The sequence below is a fragment of the Seriola lalandi genome, unplaced genomic scaffold, assembly GCF_002814215.2.
Source record: "Seriola lalandi dorsalis isolate HSWRI2012SDOR001 ecotype SW California unplaced genomic scaffold, Sedor1 jcf7180002054945, whole genome shotgun sequence".
NCBI lineage: Eukaryota > Metazoa > Chordata > Actinopteri > Carangiformes > Carangidae > Seriola > Seriola lalandi.
This window is the reverse complement of record NW_019525496.1, coordinates 3,562,780-3,578,602: the sequence shown is the minus strand read 5'-3', so window position 1 is coordinate 3,578,602 and position 15,823 is coordinate 3,562,780. Positions and strand designations below refer to the sequence as shown.

The window sequence follows — 15,823 nt, the reverse complement described above, 5'->3', positions numbered from 1 at the left end:
CCAAATTAAGCTATTAGTAGGCTGGGACATGTGCTATTAGTACATCATAATGCGAACAATACAATCATGAAAACATCAATTGGATGAAAGAAGAGATGCTAAGATTAATTATTATGAAACAACAGAATTTGACACATTCACTATAACAAGCCATTTAGATTACAGGCCTTTATTGCACAGATCTTGTGTTGCCTCTCCTCGGGTTTGCTAAATGTATTCCACCTCCTCACCAGAGCAGACATCACACCTCCGAGAGGAACATCTGTCAAAAGTCTGAATCATACATATCGCTGAGTATGTTTATTTGGGGGAGATCTCACCCCACACACACACACAGCAGTCTGAGAGGTGCTTAACACCAACGATTGGTCCGAGGTGTGATTATGTGCATTTGTGCTAATGAATCCCACTGCAACGTTTTAACTCAGCATGAAATCACAGCACTGACTGGAATGAATAAAGTCTGTATAAAGTCTGTCACAGTGGTATGTAAACGTCTGAACACCCATCGGCAAATTCCATGTTCTGTTGACTTCTCAAGTGAAAAAAAGATAAATCCAACAGCTGCAGCAAACAGACATTAAAGATGAGCTTTTTGGAACGGCCTGCACAGTCCCCTGACCTAAACATCATTGAAAATCTGTAGCTAGATCTTAAACATGCCGTGTGTGCAAGACAGCCGGAGAATGTCTCAGAACTTGAAGTGATCCGCTTAAAAAATGGGCAAACACCCGTAAACCAAGAAAAGAAAGTCTTGAGAAATTCTAGATCAGGCTGTGCCCTGCCCAGCACCACCGCTTGAGCTATGCTGACTGGATTGGAGGGGGGTCTTCAATGTCATGGCATATTCAGAGGATATGGTTAGAGTAGTCCTCTACTGAGTAAGTTGATGCTGAATGAATACAGCTGATAGCAAATTATCAATTGTTCAACTCAAGAAATGTTTCAACATTTCGTGAAATACACTTTTTTGTTTTCTTGCTGAGAGTTAGAGTTAGAGTTAAATATGAGGCTACTAGCATCAACCGGTTAGCTTAGCTTAAAATAAAGATTGGAAACGGATGCTGTGTCCTTCCTTATAATAACTGTAAGGCTACCAGGCATCCAGAATAGTTTGGGACATAACACTGTGTAACATCATGACACGTCACTGTTGCATTGATTTAAATGAGATCAAACATGTTAGTGAGCTTTAGAGGTGCAATGCTAACTGTTTCCCCCTGTTTCCAGTCTTTGTTCTGAGCTAAGCTAACTAGCTGCTCCCTGTAACTACACATTTACTGTATACATGAAAGTGGTACCAACCTCAGAAAGAAAGCAAATAAGTGTATTTCCTTAAATGTCCAACTATTCCTTTAAACAGATTAAATATGAATTACAACATTGAGCCTGTTGCTGTCAAGAGTAATTTATTTGGCTCGTCTGCCATAAAAATATGAATTTCAAACTGAAAAAAGTAAAATTTCCATAATTATATACATATCCCCAGCATATCAAAGCACCTTGAAACAGTCTGATGTGCTTGCTCATACACAGAAATCTATTACAGGGGCTTTTTCAGTGCCACCACTTACAAAATGTGAAGCATGACACTAAAATAATGATGTTGTGTAACAGCCATTTCAGCCAATTCACTTAAAAGGCTGTTTCTTCCTGCATTTTGCTGTAGTTGGTTTGAATCAAGTTGACCAAAGCCCATTTTTCACAAAATCATCAGGTATGATAAAAGCTAAGTAGTCTACTTCTGTGGACCCATGGATCATTGCCATCCAGTCTCGCAGTTACAGTAATTTTCAATTTCACCAAACAAGAGGACGACCAGGCAAAATGAGAATTAATGGCAAAAGATATAGCTTTTCTAAGGAATAACCAAAAAAACAAAAATGACGAGTCATTTGTCATACAGTGTATGTGTTACTTCTTATTACAGTAGTGTGTTGTGCAGTGCTGTCATTAAAATGTGTTTAAGTTACAGCAGTGTGTGCTGCGCCACAGCTTACTAACTAATGCATTCAAAAATGACACATCCTTTTTAGACGCTATCAGGCGCTCATGTGGCTATCCTTTATTTAGCAAATGAATGACAAATACTGAGAGCTGTCAAACTCCCTTCACATGATGGAAACCTGCCTTCTGTGCATTTACACACAGATGAAGTGCAAGCTGCCATCTCGCCAAGCAGAGGCAGTGTATTTTGATCACTCATCAACTTTGTCTCTTATTGCTGACATTTTAAAGACAGGACTCGTACTCTAGCGCCTAAAAATTAAAACAAATATTTGTTGAATAAAATGTACCCACAGCTGCAGGATTTGTCCTAGGCAAACACTAATTAGATCCATAGAGGCCATTAGTTTTTAATATAACCAGGAGGGGGACACAGGGTGCCACATTTCTGAGTGCAAATGCAGAGAAAAATGAAAACAACGTAATGCATGATTAAGGCTTGTGTTGGTCTAAATTGTTATTTCAAAAAATTGGGCTGCTCGCCGGTGTTGACATTACAGTGTTTCTGACCATGTCAGCTTTGAAAATTAGTAAAGTTGGAAATTGTAATTATTAGTCTAATCTTACAGGCATTTTTAACAGTCAGTTAGATGCACCAGCAGCTCCAAACCTTCCTTTCTCCTCCCTTCATCTGCCCTCTCACAGCCCACTTTAATTATCCGTGAGCAGGATCTCCTCACCTTGTTAATGCTTGAAAATTCTACCCAAGCACAAGAATCGCCTTTGGCTGAGACGGTGGGATTTTCACCTTAATATTTTCTGAGCTAACTTCGCAGGGGATGATCTGTGGGTGGACAGCAACCACTGCAGCTACTCTGTGAGCAAAGAAGTGGATGGCATACAAGACAGAGAGAGGTTTTTATTTTTTATTTATTTAAATAATGTGTCACAGGAAGACCGTGGAACTGCACAGTTCAAAGTGTTCATCAGAATTCACACTCGGCGAGCTCGGTTTGCAGCGTCGAAGTCAACCTGCTGAGCTGTGCTGGGGGAAATCTATAGAAACAAATTAACTCCAAGTCTGTTGGTCTGGGCATGTGCAGAAGATAACAGGCTTCAATTACAAAGCTCTTTCTCCTAATTGAAAATGCAGCTAATAGCTTAAGTGCTTGCTATCTGGGGTAGCTAAAATATGCTGGGGGCTCACTGGGTTCGGGCGTTTACAGTATGCCTCTGACTGCGAGTTTGAACCCTCTCTCTCACTTTCATCTTCCTTGACTCTCTCCACTGTGAGCCATTCAATAAAACAGAAAAACCCTCTCATATGTCAGAAGATGTTGTGCCGCATTTCCTTTATTGTGATGCAAATAGACCTCAACACTATCACTTGCACATCATGGCCTTCTTGAACTACAACTTATACTGAATTCTGGTGCGGGGCTGGTAAAAATGAGACTGTACTGGATGGAAAACAGTTTGAAACCGTTTGAAAGTGCACTCCAACCTTAACATGCATAAAAAGGTGATGGTGGTTTTAAAACTCCCCTGTTGTACTGTGTATTCTTGCTTTGCATTGCAGTGTTTGGCCCAAACGCACACACACAACACACCTACACACACGGCAAAAAAAATCCCATTACATTTTTAACAACTCAGGCTGCTCCCTTGAGCTGTAGAGGGCAAGGAATAACAAAGCAGAGGGAAGTCTCGGCTCCTTACCTCTGATGGGCTATTAGTTATTCTAGCTAGCAGAAGCCCCATTAGGTCTGCCATTTAATGCTCCCACACCACATTCTCACATGAAAGCTACAAGATTGATAAGCCGGCCATCTCACCTCAAGCTTCCCTTGTGTTTGAGAAATGCTCTGCCACAGATAATCTGACAAAGAGCTGATTTAGCAACCTGTGTACCTCGTGGTATGTGACATTACTGAAAACAATGGGACATATTTGTGCTATGCTCCCCAGTGACTTCGGAAAAGGACACAAGAAGAATGTAAGTGGTGCTACAGTACAATCCTACGACTTAAAACATATTCCAAAATGATTTATAGCTTCCACGTGGAATATAGGAAATGAACTGCGTGGCAGTGTGAGATAAAACTTGGTCTCTGAGCTGCGCTGACGGATATAACGGAGAAGAAAGATGTCTCCTGCAGCCCACAGCATGTCTGCTTAGCCTGACAAAAGGTGCAGCTAAGATTCCAGTGACACTACATCTTTCCCAACACAACATGTCCTGTTAATCACACTTAACCATACCTCCAAATGAAAAAAAAAAGCTGCCGGACAAAGGAAGACAGATGCATGGCATTAGGGAAAAAAAACAGTACACAGGCAAAAAGTGCCTAATTAAGCATGAGCAAATTGATTAGTCTTTCTGTCTCAATCCCTCTGTGCCGCACAGTGGTTCAGAGTCAGTCATGTGGGGGAGTCCAGCGTTAGGATGAGAATTTCAATTTGAACTCTTTGGACAAAAAGTTTCACTTGTGTAGCCGAATAGTTTCTTTATGTTTCTGAGATTAAACAAAAGTAGTATAATGCAGTTTGCTTCTGCAGTAGTACACAAGAGCCAGACAGAAATCAGGCCCAAATGCATAATTTATCCTCTATTTGGCTTCGGGCTTTTTGAGTGTTCTCCAGCCTGCGGTGACTGTTTGAACTTTGTAAATTAAACTAAAGAGTAAAATCTTAAGTACATGACTGCTAGAGGCAGAAAAACAGAATGGGCTATATGAGCAGCAGGTGTGATTGTAAATATTCATATCTTAAATACAGGGAAAAATCAATCAAAACTCAAATGGATTGTGTATTTGCTACTACAGCTGTTGTAGCAAACACACAGGATAGGAGAGGACCACCTGCACAGTGACTTGATCTAATAAATTTTTATTACTTCGTTCAGGACTGCGAGCCATTTGTGAATAAATAAATAACAGGCTGGCTGATAATACATAGATTCATCAATGGGCTCTTTTGTGTCAGGAATGAAAGATGAACCTACTCTGTGTATAATGCATCTTGCTGTATGTAAGTTATGCAGGGAGAGGAGCTGCCACTGCAGTTTCAACTAATGGGAATCATATTTTAGCAATAAAACTGCATGATTCAGAACAACAGCTGGGTAATCATATGGAACTGAACAAACCCAGCATATTGCAAAACAAGTCACCATGCACCGACCTTTACTTCCTTATCCCGAAAAAAACTAAACAGACAAGAGCAGAGCAGAGGAGAAAAAACAGTAGTTTTCTCCGCAGATTGTTAGAAAATTTACCTCTCATGCCTCGCAGTGGAAATGGATTTTTGGAGGGCAACGGTCATACCTCGCATTCCCTGGAGCCTGAGATGGTGTATGTGTAAGGTCCTGTCCCATTAACCAGCACATCCATAGTCTCTGAGTGTGAAGGCTTGTAGTCCACATAGTACTCTTGCAGCGGTGAGTTAAGGGAGCGCTCAGTCTCCCGTGCCTTTTTCTGGCGCTTTTTAACCGCCGAGCGCTGCTGAAGCTGTTTGATACTGCTGGGATAGCGCTTCCATGAGACATAGATAACCAGTAGAATTATAGCCACAGATAAGAGGAGGGCCACGCTACCAGCTATGATCTTGTGGAAGGACACATACTCTGGCAAGGGGATGGTGGGGGAGGCCTCGGAAGGAGTCGGGGACGCTGTCATGTTCCAGATCAGCTTCTTATCCACCACAGACTGTGTGGGGAGAGGCAGCAGCTTGGGCTGAAATGCTGGAGTGAGGGAAGATGTTGTTGAGGGGATAGGAGCCGGCGTTGCTGTACAAATGTTATACGTCTCCACCACATCTGTCACTTTCTCTCCCTGCGCCTCCTTAGGGCCAGCACAAATCATAGTGGACTCCTTGTTACCCTTGAAGGCCTTGAGCCAGGCCACCAGGGGACATATGTTGGGGTTACAGTACCACAAATTGCCAGCCAGACTGATGGTGGTGAGCGAGATCCAAGCCTCCACCGTCTGCTGAGACACATTGCTGAGTTTGTTGGAGTCCAGATTAAGTGTCTGGAGATTTGGGAGGCATTGAAATGTACTCGGGTCCAGCACTTGGAGTTCATTTCCTGAAACATCCAGCTTTTGCAAGGAAGTCCACATCCATGGCAGGCCCTGGGTTAGCAGTTTGATACGGTTCCACTGTAAATAGAGCGCCCTCAGGTTAGTCAGGCGAGGGAAATGAGCAAAATTTATCTTTGAGAACTGGTTGTGCTCCAAATGAAGCTCGATGAGCTTAAGGAGTCCTGCAAAGGCATTACGTGTGAGGCTCCGTAGCCTGTTGTAGCCAATATCAAGAAACTCCAGGTTGCGGCAGTCAAGGAAAACTCGCATCGGGACAGTTTTTAAGGAATTTGACCTCAAGTGCAAACTCAACAGTTTCCGTAGACCCACGAACTGGTTAGGCTGGAGAACCTGCAGTTTATTGTAGGAAAGGTCGAGATTGCGTAAATTCGGAACGTCGTGGAAAGTGTTGTTTTTTAGCTGCGTGATCTTATTCGAGCTGAGAATCAGTTCTTTCAGCCTCCGTATCCCATGGAAAGCTTGGCCATCCACAGCGTTGATGTAATTATGGTCGAGATAGAGCCAAACTAGTTGACTCAGCCCTGCAAACTGGTGGGCTCTGAGGTTCACCAGGCTGTTGTAACGCAGGGACAGGCCCTGTGTGCCTACAGACACATTGCTGGGCACGTCACGGAAGGCATTGGATTCACAGTATATTATTTTCCCATCACATCTACAGCTCTGGGGGCAGGGACGCTCACGGATGGCGCTTGGAGCGGCAAGCAACCAGGCGGGCACCACCACTGTGAATACAAGCCATCTGAAAAGCACTGGAAGTCCTGCAGACACACAGAAAAGTGACAGATCTCAGAGCATTAAACATGGAGCAAACAGAACCAATAAGCACAGACCGGAATGAGGCACAGCTGAATAAAATAGAAATGAATTAAGGAAAAAAACATTATCACCCATACTGTGTTCTCAGGCATTTGATAACAGAGTGGGTTATTTGCAGCCTTCTTCATTTGCATCCCTGGCAAATCTACACACACACACACAAACACACACACCCACACTTACATCCATTATCCCAGTCAAAGTCATGTTCTCGAGACATGGAAAAGGTGATTGAGAACCACATGCATCAGGAATTATCTGTCAAATAGTTGTTGAGAGGAAAGGCTCCTTCAGATCCCACAGCCTGCAGTCATCATTCATACACCGAAGGGGGGCAAAGACACCAGGAACATTAGCTTTAAGTGAATTGTAATTGGCAAACGACTAAAGACTTTGCGCAGAAAGGAAGGCTTTAAGTACCTCGCAGAACAGTCTACATACCCATATTTGCGCGGTGACGGCTCCTCCTCATGTTTCAGGGCTCTCTGTTGCAGCCGTTCCACGTCCACATGTTAGACGCACTCGGCGTTTTGTCCAGATAGTTGGACAAGCACCCAGGACGCCTGTCTGCACGGAAAACACACGCACTTTGCGCCGCAGCCAGATCCGCTTTGCGCACAGCCGCCGCACACCTGTCGGAGATGAGAGTGGCTCCAGAAGGTGTGCATCAGCCTCTGCCAGTAGTTTCCCACGTTACCGCACAACATGAGCTTGATAATGCATATTTCTGACCGCCACCTCACAAAGCCCTTGGTTGGACGCACTCAAGCTTGTCTCCTCACGAGAACGACATTGTTTAGCGCGTTTTGCGAGGCTGTAAAATAACCTACAGTGTAACAGCCGAGTCGCCAATTGTTGAGTCTAGGTGAAGTAGTGGCAGAAAAGAGACAGGAAACCCACCAAGTGAAGAAATTTGAGAGGAATAAACTGAGGTCCGAAGCCGACAAGTTGGATGTGTCTCAATTCAGATGTGGACAGTGGGAGGAAAAAGGCGCAGTCTGCTGTGGATTAAACCCGATGACCGTGGCATCAAGAATAAATCAGTTGTATAGCAACAGGAATGATGTTGGGGTAGGATCTGACTGAGCTCACTGGCGCTCGTTTCAGGACTTGAGATGCCCTCTCCTGGTCACTGAGTGACTCTCCGCAGCCTTCACTAAAGTAGACTTCATTGTCCTCAGGTACAGAGGCTGCATATCAATTAAAGCAGGGGAATGGGAAGACTGTTTGCTCTGCATTTAAATATTTGTGAAGATACACAGTCCAACGCTCCTGAGCAGCCTATTAGGACATTTTCAGGATTAAATACCACGAAATTACAATTTACCAGGGAGCTGAGAAATGTCTGTGACTTTTATTACCTATATTTTCATTACAGCCACACATGACTAAGCCTCAACAGTAGAAGTACTCATACAGAATGGCCCTATTTAATGTTATATATTTAATATACTGTTGGAACATTATTACTGACATTAACATCTATGGAGCATTTGCAATGCTGCAGCAGGTGGTCAAGCTGATTTTATAAAGGTTCATCATATTTCTAAAAGCTTAATCTACAAATAACTATTAACTATGTCAAATACATGTAGATGACTAAAATATTGTCTTCTTACAATATTAGGTAGGTAAACTAGGCATTGCAGCATACAATTGAAATATTTAAGTAAAGTAAGCATACGTAAAAATTAACTTTAACTTTGTTATATTACTAAAGTAAATGCACTTAGTTATTTCCTTCGCTGATAATCAAGTCAATTTCCTATTGTAGCCTATTATTATGTTTTACTGTTGTTGTGCCACTTGCCTATAGTTTATTGCATTAATTGATAGCCAATTAGCCAATTACCATCTCCTGTCTGCAAAGTGTAATTGTAACCACTACTGCCCCCCACTAACTTCAGCAGCTCCCTCTTGCTTTTACTTTGCATCTGTGCCTATATCTAAGGAACTGTTGGCAAAATCTCAGATGTTAATATGATTCTTAATTAGTGCTTCATAGGCAGGTGGGCCTGTCATGAAAAGGTCAGCTTGTTAAGCCTATTGGTTTGTGTTACCATAAAGCACAGTAACAAGCAAGAAAAACATGTACATTGTCTACTCTGGCGTCTATGGGATCCAGATGTTGGCCATGTTGCTTTCTTATATTTGCTGACTTTGAAAATTAACCTGAAATAATGTAATGTCAAAATGGCATTTAGAAACCTCTGACAGGTGGTGTGAATTCAGCATAGAGAGGAAAACAACAGATGGGTTTAAAGGCGTGTATGTTCTTATCCCATTTATCTGGTTTTAAATGTCATATTTAATTCATGCCAAAAAAAGTTAAGAAAGCGCAGGGTTTTTTTCTTCTCTACTCATGGTTACATATTGACTCTGCTATGCGTCATGCGTAAACAAAGGGTGTTCTCAGGACCTCATAATGGGACTTTGAGTCAGGGTCAAAACCATCACTTCTAATGGGTCCCTCTGCCTCTGTACTTAATGAGTAGCGTAATTACTGGTAATGGATGATAATGAACATTTGAGCTCAAATTGCAAATAGTTTGTGACAAAGAAATCGGTGGAAACAAAAATAAAACTGATGCATCTAGCACTTCAGTGGCATTCACTGATTTAATTCCCATTGTTAGATCAATCCGCTAACTGGAGTTGAAGGACAGGGCAGGAAGCTAGCTGCTCTATCTCTCCCACTCTCTCTGTCTCTCTCTCTCTCTCTCACACACACACACACACACACACACACACACACACCAAGGTGACTGGAAGAATGTCAAACTACTACCCAGTACACTGTACAAGCTTTCAGTGTAGCATATCTTTCAGTGTGCGTTACACTCATGTGCCATTAAAAGATTCTGTGATAATTCCAAACCAAGCATTGTTGAACATGAACTGAATTTTATTAATTCATTAATCTTTTGTTAGACTCAAGTGTGACTCCATATGGTACACAAGCGTAAAATAAAAGAGATAATACAAAATACATCGATTAATCTAAAACTACATCTTCACAGAACACAGAGGCATGTTGAGTGCTACAGATTTTCTGCAGTTTGTTCGTGCAACAGCTTCTCTAAGGCTTTAGTTATACAATAAGTACCCCTATAATGTTGTGTAAAATGAGACTTGTGTGTAAAAAGTGTATTATTTTGTCGGCAGCATTGAAGGGTAAATTAGAAAGAGCAGTGGCCCGAGAATAGAGCCGTGCTAGGGTTATGCCTTTGAATAGTAGCATGGAGTACATGTATTCATGTACAATAATCAAACTACTACGTCGCGTAGCGCAGTGGCTTACGCAGGCGCCCCATATATAGAGGCTACAGTCCTCGCTGCAGCCGGCCCCCGGTTCGACTCCCGCATTGGACGGCCCTTTCCTGCGTGTCATTCCCCCTCTCTCTGCCTCCCCATTTCCTGTCTCTCTACTGTCCTGTCCATTAAAGGCACAAAAAGCCCCAAAAAACCATTCCATTTGAACTCATACACAGATAATCCATCAAGCGATCTGTGTTGGCAGCTTTCGAGAGATCAAGAATCATGTTTTCAAATTATGAGTGAATAATTTCAGATGATCAAATGAACTAAAAGAAGTGTGAACTCTAATGAACTCTATAGTGCATAAATGAGTATATGGTAATGACACTTTATCCCTGTCCTCCATTAAGTTCCCACTATACACAATTATGTTCATATATTCATGGTTGAAAACTGGTTATAATTTCAAAATATACTGTACAATTCTAGTGCTGTCTGTCATGACTTTTCTCCTCTTGGTCTCTTTTCTCCTTATCCACAAACAAAGTAGTGGTTATTTTGGTTTGCATCTTGTTAAATCTCTGATGATATACGGAAATAAATAAATAAAAAGATTTGTCTATGAACAAAACGTGTTATCTCCTGTTGTAATCCCATGGTTAAAAATCACTGCACGCAGCTACTGTGCAATCATGCCATGCTGAGTTCTTGTAAATTCCCTATGGTCTGTTTATATTGTCGAACAAATCTGACATGACCCACTTTCACATTTCATTCAGCTTTTTTGGGGTATTTGGTATAACTGGCATATGCGAGCAATGCAGAACTGCCATGGATCAATAATTGAGTTTCACAGTATATTTATAGTCAACTTTCAACACTGGAAAGAATATCACTACCTCAACTTCTTTTGACTCTACCAACGTGAATGTTTTCTGGCTTTTTTTTCAGACTAACAACTGAGATGTGACAGCTTGTTGAAACATTTGTCAAATAAAAGGACTTGTGTTTTAGATTTTGTGATGTGCTGACTCTTTAATGATTGTCGGTAGTGTTTGATAATGCTCCCTCAGGTGTCATCGAGTAAAAATTAACCCCGTAAGAGAACAGAATGGCATGAAAAGCAGAGAAAACCAGGCCATAAACAACAAAGGTATAGTACCACCATATGCACTCACCTCACTTTGCAAATAACTCAGGCACCAAATTGCTTCCTATGAAACTTTAATGACTGTCTGTGACTGACTGAGCCCTGAATAATACAGCAAGGGAAGGACCTGCTTTTTTGCAGCATAATGAATCCCACAGAAACAGGGTGTAGAAATGCATAAATAGTAAAATAATTAGCACAAAGAGAGACTTAAAAGAGTGGTGAAGCAGGTTGTATTTACACTGACCCTGATTTCTAAATGTGTAACTTGCATTACCCTGCGAATTACTCATACAAAATTTCAAAGCAGCAGGTAAATACAGAGGGCTGGTCCCATAGACTGTATATAAAAAGGCTTGTTCCAAAACATCTGGCACTTGAGCCCCTATCGCTACTACGACTCCAAACAGAAAAAAAGAAAGTGTTGCATACTACTTCTCTTTTGTTATAGTAAGGTTTATATATTGACTTTGATTATATGAAGTTGAAGTTATTTCCTTAAGATTTACCCACAAAATTTATATTTTAAATAAAACTTCTTCTCTTAGAAACTACAGCTGGACTAAAGCCAAAGCACTTGAAATAAGGATTGAAATGATGATTCTTATTCTGTTTTATTTTAGGCGACTATTTTCTTTGGATGTGTTACAAACATCTTGTCTCTTAAGACCGATTCATATTCAGAAACACCAGCAGCCGAGGTGTTACAACATTCAAGATGTTAATGAGAGAGGTGGTTGAAATCACCATTAAACCACCATTAAAACACCATTCTTCCAAAGGTTGAACCAGTTCTCTTCAGAGTCCTTTCTCCAGCAACATTCAACAGAAAATGATGATGAGACCAAGTCTTTATATTGTTAGTCTACCTTCTCAAATACCACTTTCATGCATAAAGAAAAACACTTCTGCCAGGAAGTCTAGGATCCGTTGGTGATGCATTATAGAAATGATGATAATGGGATGGGTTCTATATTTAAATCCAGAGTCAAACAACCATAATACCTGATAGGTTCCTGCAAAATGAGCAGTTTCCTGCATCGCAGATGTAAATGTTCTTTGTTTGCAACTCTGTTTGTTCATTTGTACATTTCCTCATATATAATGTATCATGATAGCATAGCACTGTACACGATCTGCTTCTACTCCAACAGGAAGAAACACAACAGGTAATATAACATTTATTTAGGATCTATTAAAAACATTGCAAAAATGACATACAGCATTTCCTGTAACTTTTGGGTTTAAATGAGAAATGTGAGAAAGTAAATTCAGCCAATGAGGAGACATGATTCGGTCCTGGCGGTCATATCTTTTGTGTTACGTGGGCAGGAGAGGCTTAGAGGTATGTCCCAAAACACACACTTAAGTACATCTTCATGTAAAGCAGGGCATGAATTTACTGCCTGTGCAAATCTGAAAAATAACGCACTGCACGGTTAAACCAAACTTGATGCAACCTTTCACTGATACTGCGTCAGAAAATCATCAAAGCTTCAATGAACGTATTTCTCACATTATTTCAAAGTAATCAAGTTCACGTCATGTTAGATTTATAGCTTCAGTGGTGCATTTATTTGCCAGGCCATTCTACATTGACCTCTTTTTATTAAAATATTCAATTGCTTTGGTTCCTGGTACAAAATTCCTTTTAGTTAACAAAGGAACTTTATCTAGATAAAGAGGTGGGGTTATCAACTCTAACCAAGTTGGTGGTTCAAAAACATCAAGTTCGTCAAGTTTAGCAGGAGATCCAGAGATGGCTGTCACCTAAAATTGAAACTCCACCCGGCTTTGAATCATTATAGATTTGAATTTAGATTAATAATCTTCCAAATGGCAGATCCGTCAGTGTGACACAAATATCCTTATGTGTAAATATCACATAAATAAATAAAAGTAAATAAAAAACTTCCTTCTTGAATTTGTGATTAGCAACCACATGTTTGTTCTTTTTTTTTTATTATTATTATAATTTATGTGCACTGACACATCTAATAAACAACCATGTAATGACTTTTTTTTTTAAGCTTCCTGGCTGTTTATTCTTCTGTTATACTCTTTCATTTTACTGTTGATTATGTTCAGAGTGCCGGCTGCTTGTTCCCATGCTGTTTGTTCTTTATGTGCAAAATAAAATTTTAATGAAGCACCTAAGATTGAGTGAGTGAAAGTCATGTATTTGCATGAGCGACGTAATGCTCTGAAAAGCCCCCACACACAGACACACACACTGGCAGTCTTACAATGTGTACCCTGTCTGATAGTAGCACAATATTAAAACAACATTAAAACACATTTACAGATAACACGGAGAAGGTTTTTGTGGATTACTCTGTTGTCACCCACATCTCTCAAGAAAACTCTCAAGCCACCGACTTCTATCGAGAGATTACCTTCCATCTTAGATATTTCAAATATCTTGAAAGACATTTTTGAAAAGATAAGCATGGATGATAATCTGCTGTTTGCTTACCGCAGTGGTTTTAGTTGGGTGACATGCCTGCACCTTCTGATCTGACAGACACTTTGTGGAGAATAGCGGCTCAGTGAGGAGAGTATAAGGTCAGTGGAAGATGAATAAATCTATCAGTCCATCTCTACTCCATCTGTGTGGAAATATTGATAGCAGTGAGAAGAAATGCAGACACAGTACAGTGTGTAGTGCATACTGTATTTGCAGCATGGCAGGCCTTAAACCAGCCACTTTACATGCAGACATTCAAAATCCAGCTGTCCGTAAGCTCCTGCTGTAACTTTACTAAAGGTCGTATTTTGATTTCTCTTAATGGAACAGGTTATTTGTGCCGCCTATCAAGTCGTGATGTATTATCCACTTTCACAGCTCGATATTCCTTGTGTCATTGGCAGAAGATAGTAGCTGTCACCTGTCGGAGATTGATCACATTGTCAATTGTCACTTTCAAGAAGCGGCCGGTGTGCATACATAGTCGTTTTCTATTTTTCATATACAAGATAAGACCAGCTGATAAACTAATTGAGGAGGTGACACATGATCACTGGCAGTCAGTGCAGCACCGCCTCCTTCACCGAGCGCTACAGGCTTCTTTCTCTGTGCAGAAACCACCACACAGTGTTCTTCTGCCTAAACGTTGCAGAGTGGCCTCTCCTGACAGCATCATTGTCAAGCAGCACGTTTTCCCCATCCTTTAGATGCACATTTCTTGAATAACGTGATCTCCCAAGACACGTGTGAGGTAGCACATCCTCTAAGGAGCAGATTTAGTTTGACACTCAATTACAAAATGTGCTACTATAAATCTGAGAGGTATTATCTTAACAGAATGGCTCATTTTCACACCTCTCAGATTCACCCCTGCTGTGGTGCTCATGGAGCAGATTTTCATGAATACATTTCTCCTTAATGCAATCCGCAGGCATCAGAGGAAATCTTGTTTGACCTACGATATTACCACATTCGTAGCTAAATATTGACATGAATTCATTAGCTCATCTCGTCGTGACCACAGGTAATCTGGAGGCTGATTTCGCTCTTATCTTCAGTGAAGTCTTGATCAATGTCAGCAGCTCGTAAAGCAGGGCATTTCTCTCTGCGTGCACAAGAGGTTGCTGTTACCACACATTACAATTCAGACTCTCCAGTGCTGTGCAGTCAGATATGCTGATTTCCACACTGTTGTGTTCAAAGTGATGAATGTCTGTTCAAAGCAGAATGAGCAAAGGATGAAAAATGAGTATGAAATGGCCACAGAATTACAGGTATCCCTATCTCCTCCTGCTGTCTGATGACTGCCAACTTCATAAGCGCCAGTCATTTGAATACCAATAATCCTATTGTTTGCCACCTCTTCAGCAGCATCTCCAGACACTGAGAGGTGTTAACTGTTTATCTACATTAACTCCCCCTGCTGCTCGAGAGCGTGGACGGATGCTGTATGTCAACATCACCTTCAAGCTGTTCCATAATTATCCTTTAAACAAGCTACTGAGACAGGGACCGAAAATCCTGATTAACCAACTTCCTGTTGTTTCTTAACAAATGACTGAAAGCGTTAATGAATTAATTCATTAATGAGCGGATTTGGATCATGCCACCCTCTTGTTTAGATAAGGGAAATATTCATCATGGTCAACAGTGTGTATTATTACACAGTGTTTGATACCATCTTTTGCTGTAGCCCCTGGGGTCATGCTTGGATTTGGATTATAAGCAAATAAACTGAAATCTGACGAAATAAAATAACAAAATGCAACTGTTAGGGCTGCTGTGCACGCACACACATACAGAGAGAGAGAGACACACACACACACACACACACACACACACACACGTACACACACGTATGTAAAACCACCAACTTTTAGAATTCATAGAGGGCTCTACAAAACGAGAATTAAAATTGAGAAAATGTAGAATTAATTGATCAGATAACGGGCGAATTTACATGCTTGGTATACAAAGTATATTTATAAGCTCTTATATGTGCTTAAAGACGCCTACGCCTCTGAGAGAGGAGAAAAGGGGGAGGAGAGGTGGGGAGATTGGGGGGGGGGGGGGTAGGGGCAC

At 41.1% G+C, this 15,823-nt stretch overlaps 1 protein-coding gene across 1 annotated transcript in view; it reads right to left on the bottom strand.

Annotated features, from left to right (window-relative positions):
- LOC111644923 (leucine-rich repeat transmembrane neuronal protein 4) overlaps positions 1–7,874 on the bottom strand; it is a 45,034-nt gene extending 37,160 nt beyond the window's left edge. Inside the window, exons 1-2 of the mRNA XM_023393900.2 lie at positions 7,308–7,874; positions 5,225–6,808 (exon numbers count right to left, since the gene is read on the bottom strand). Coding sequence (XP_023249668.1) covers positions 5,268–6,808; positions 7,308–7,338 — 1,572 coding nt within the window. The 5' untranslated portion in view covers positions 7,339–7,874 and the 3' untranslated portion in view covers positions 5,225–5,267. The remainder of the gene's footprint in view (positions 1–5,224; positions 6,809–7,307) is intronic.
- Positions 7,875–15,823: the final 7,949 nt, after the last annotated feature.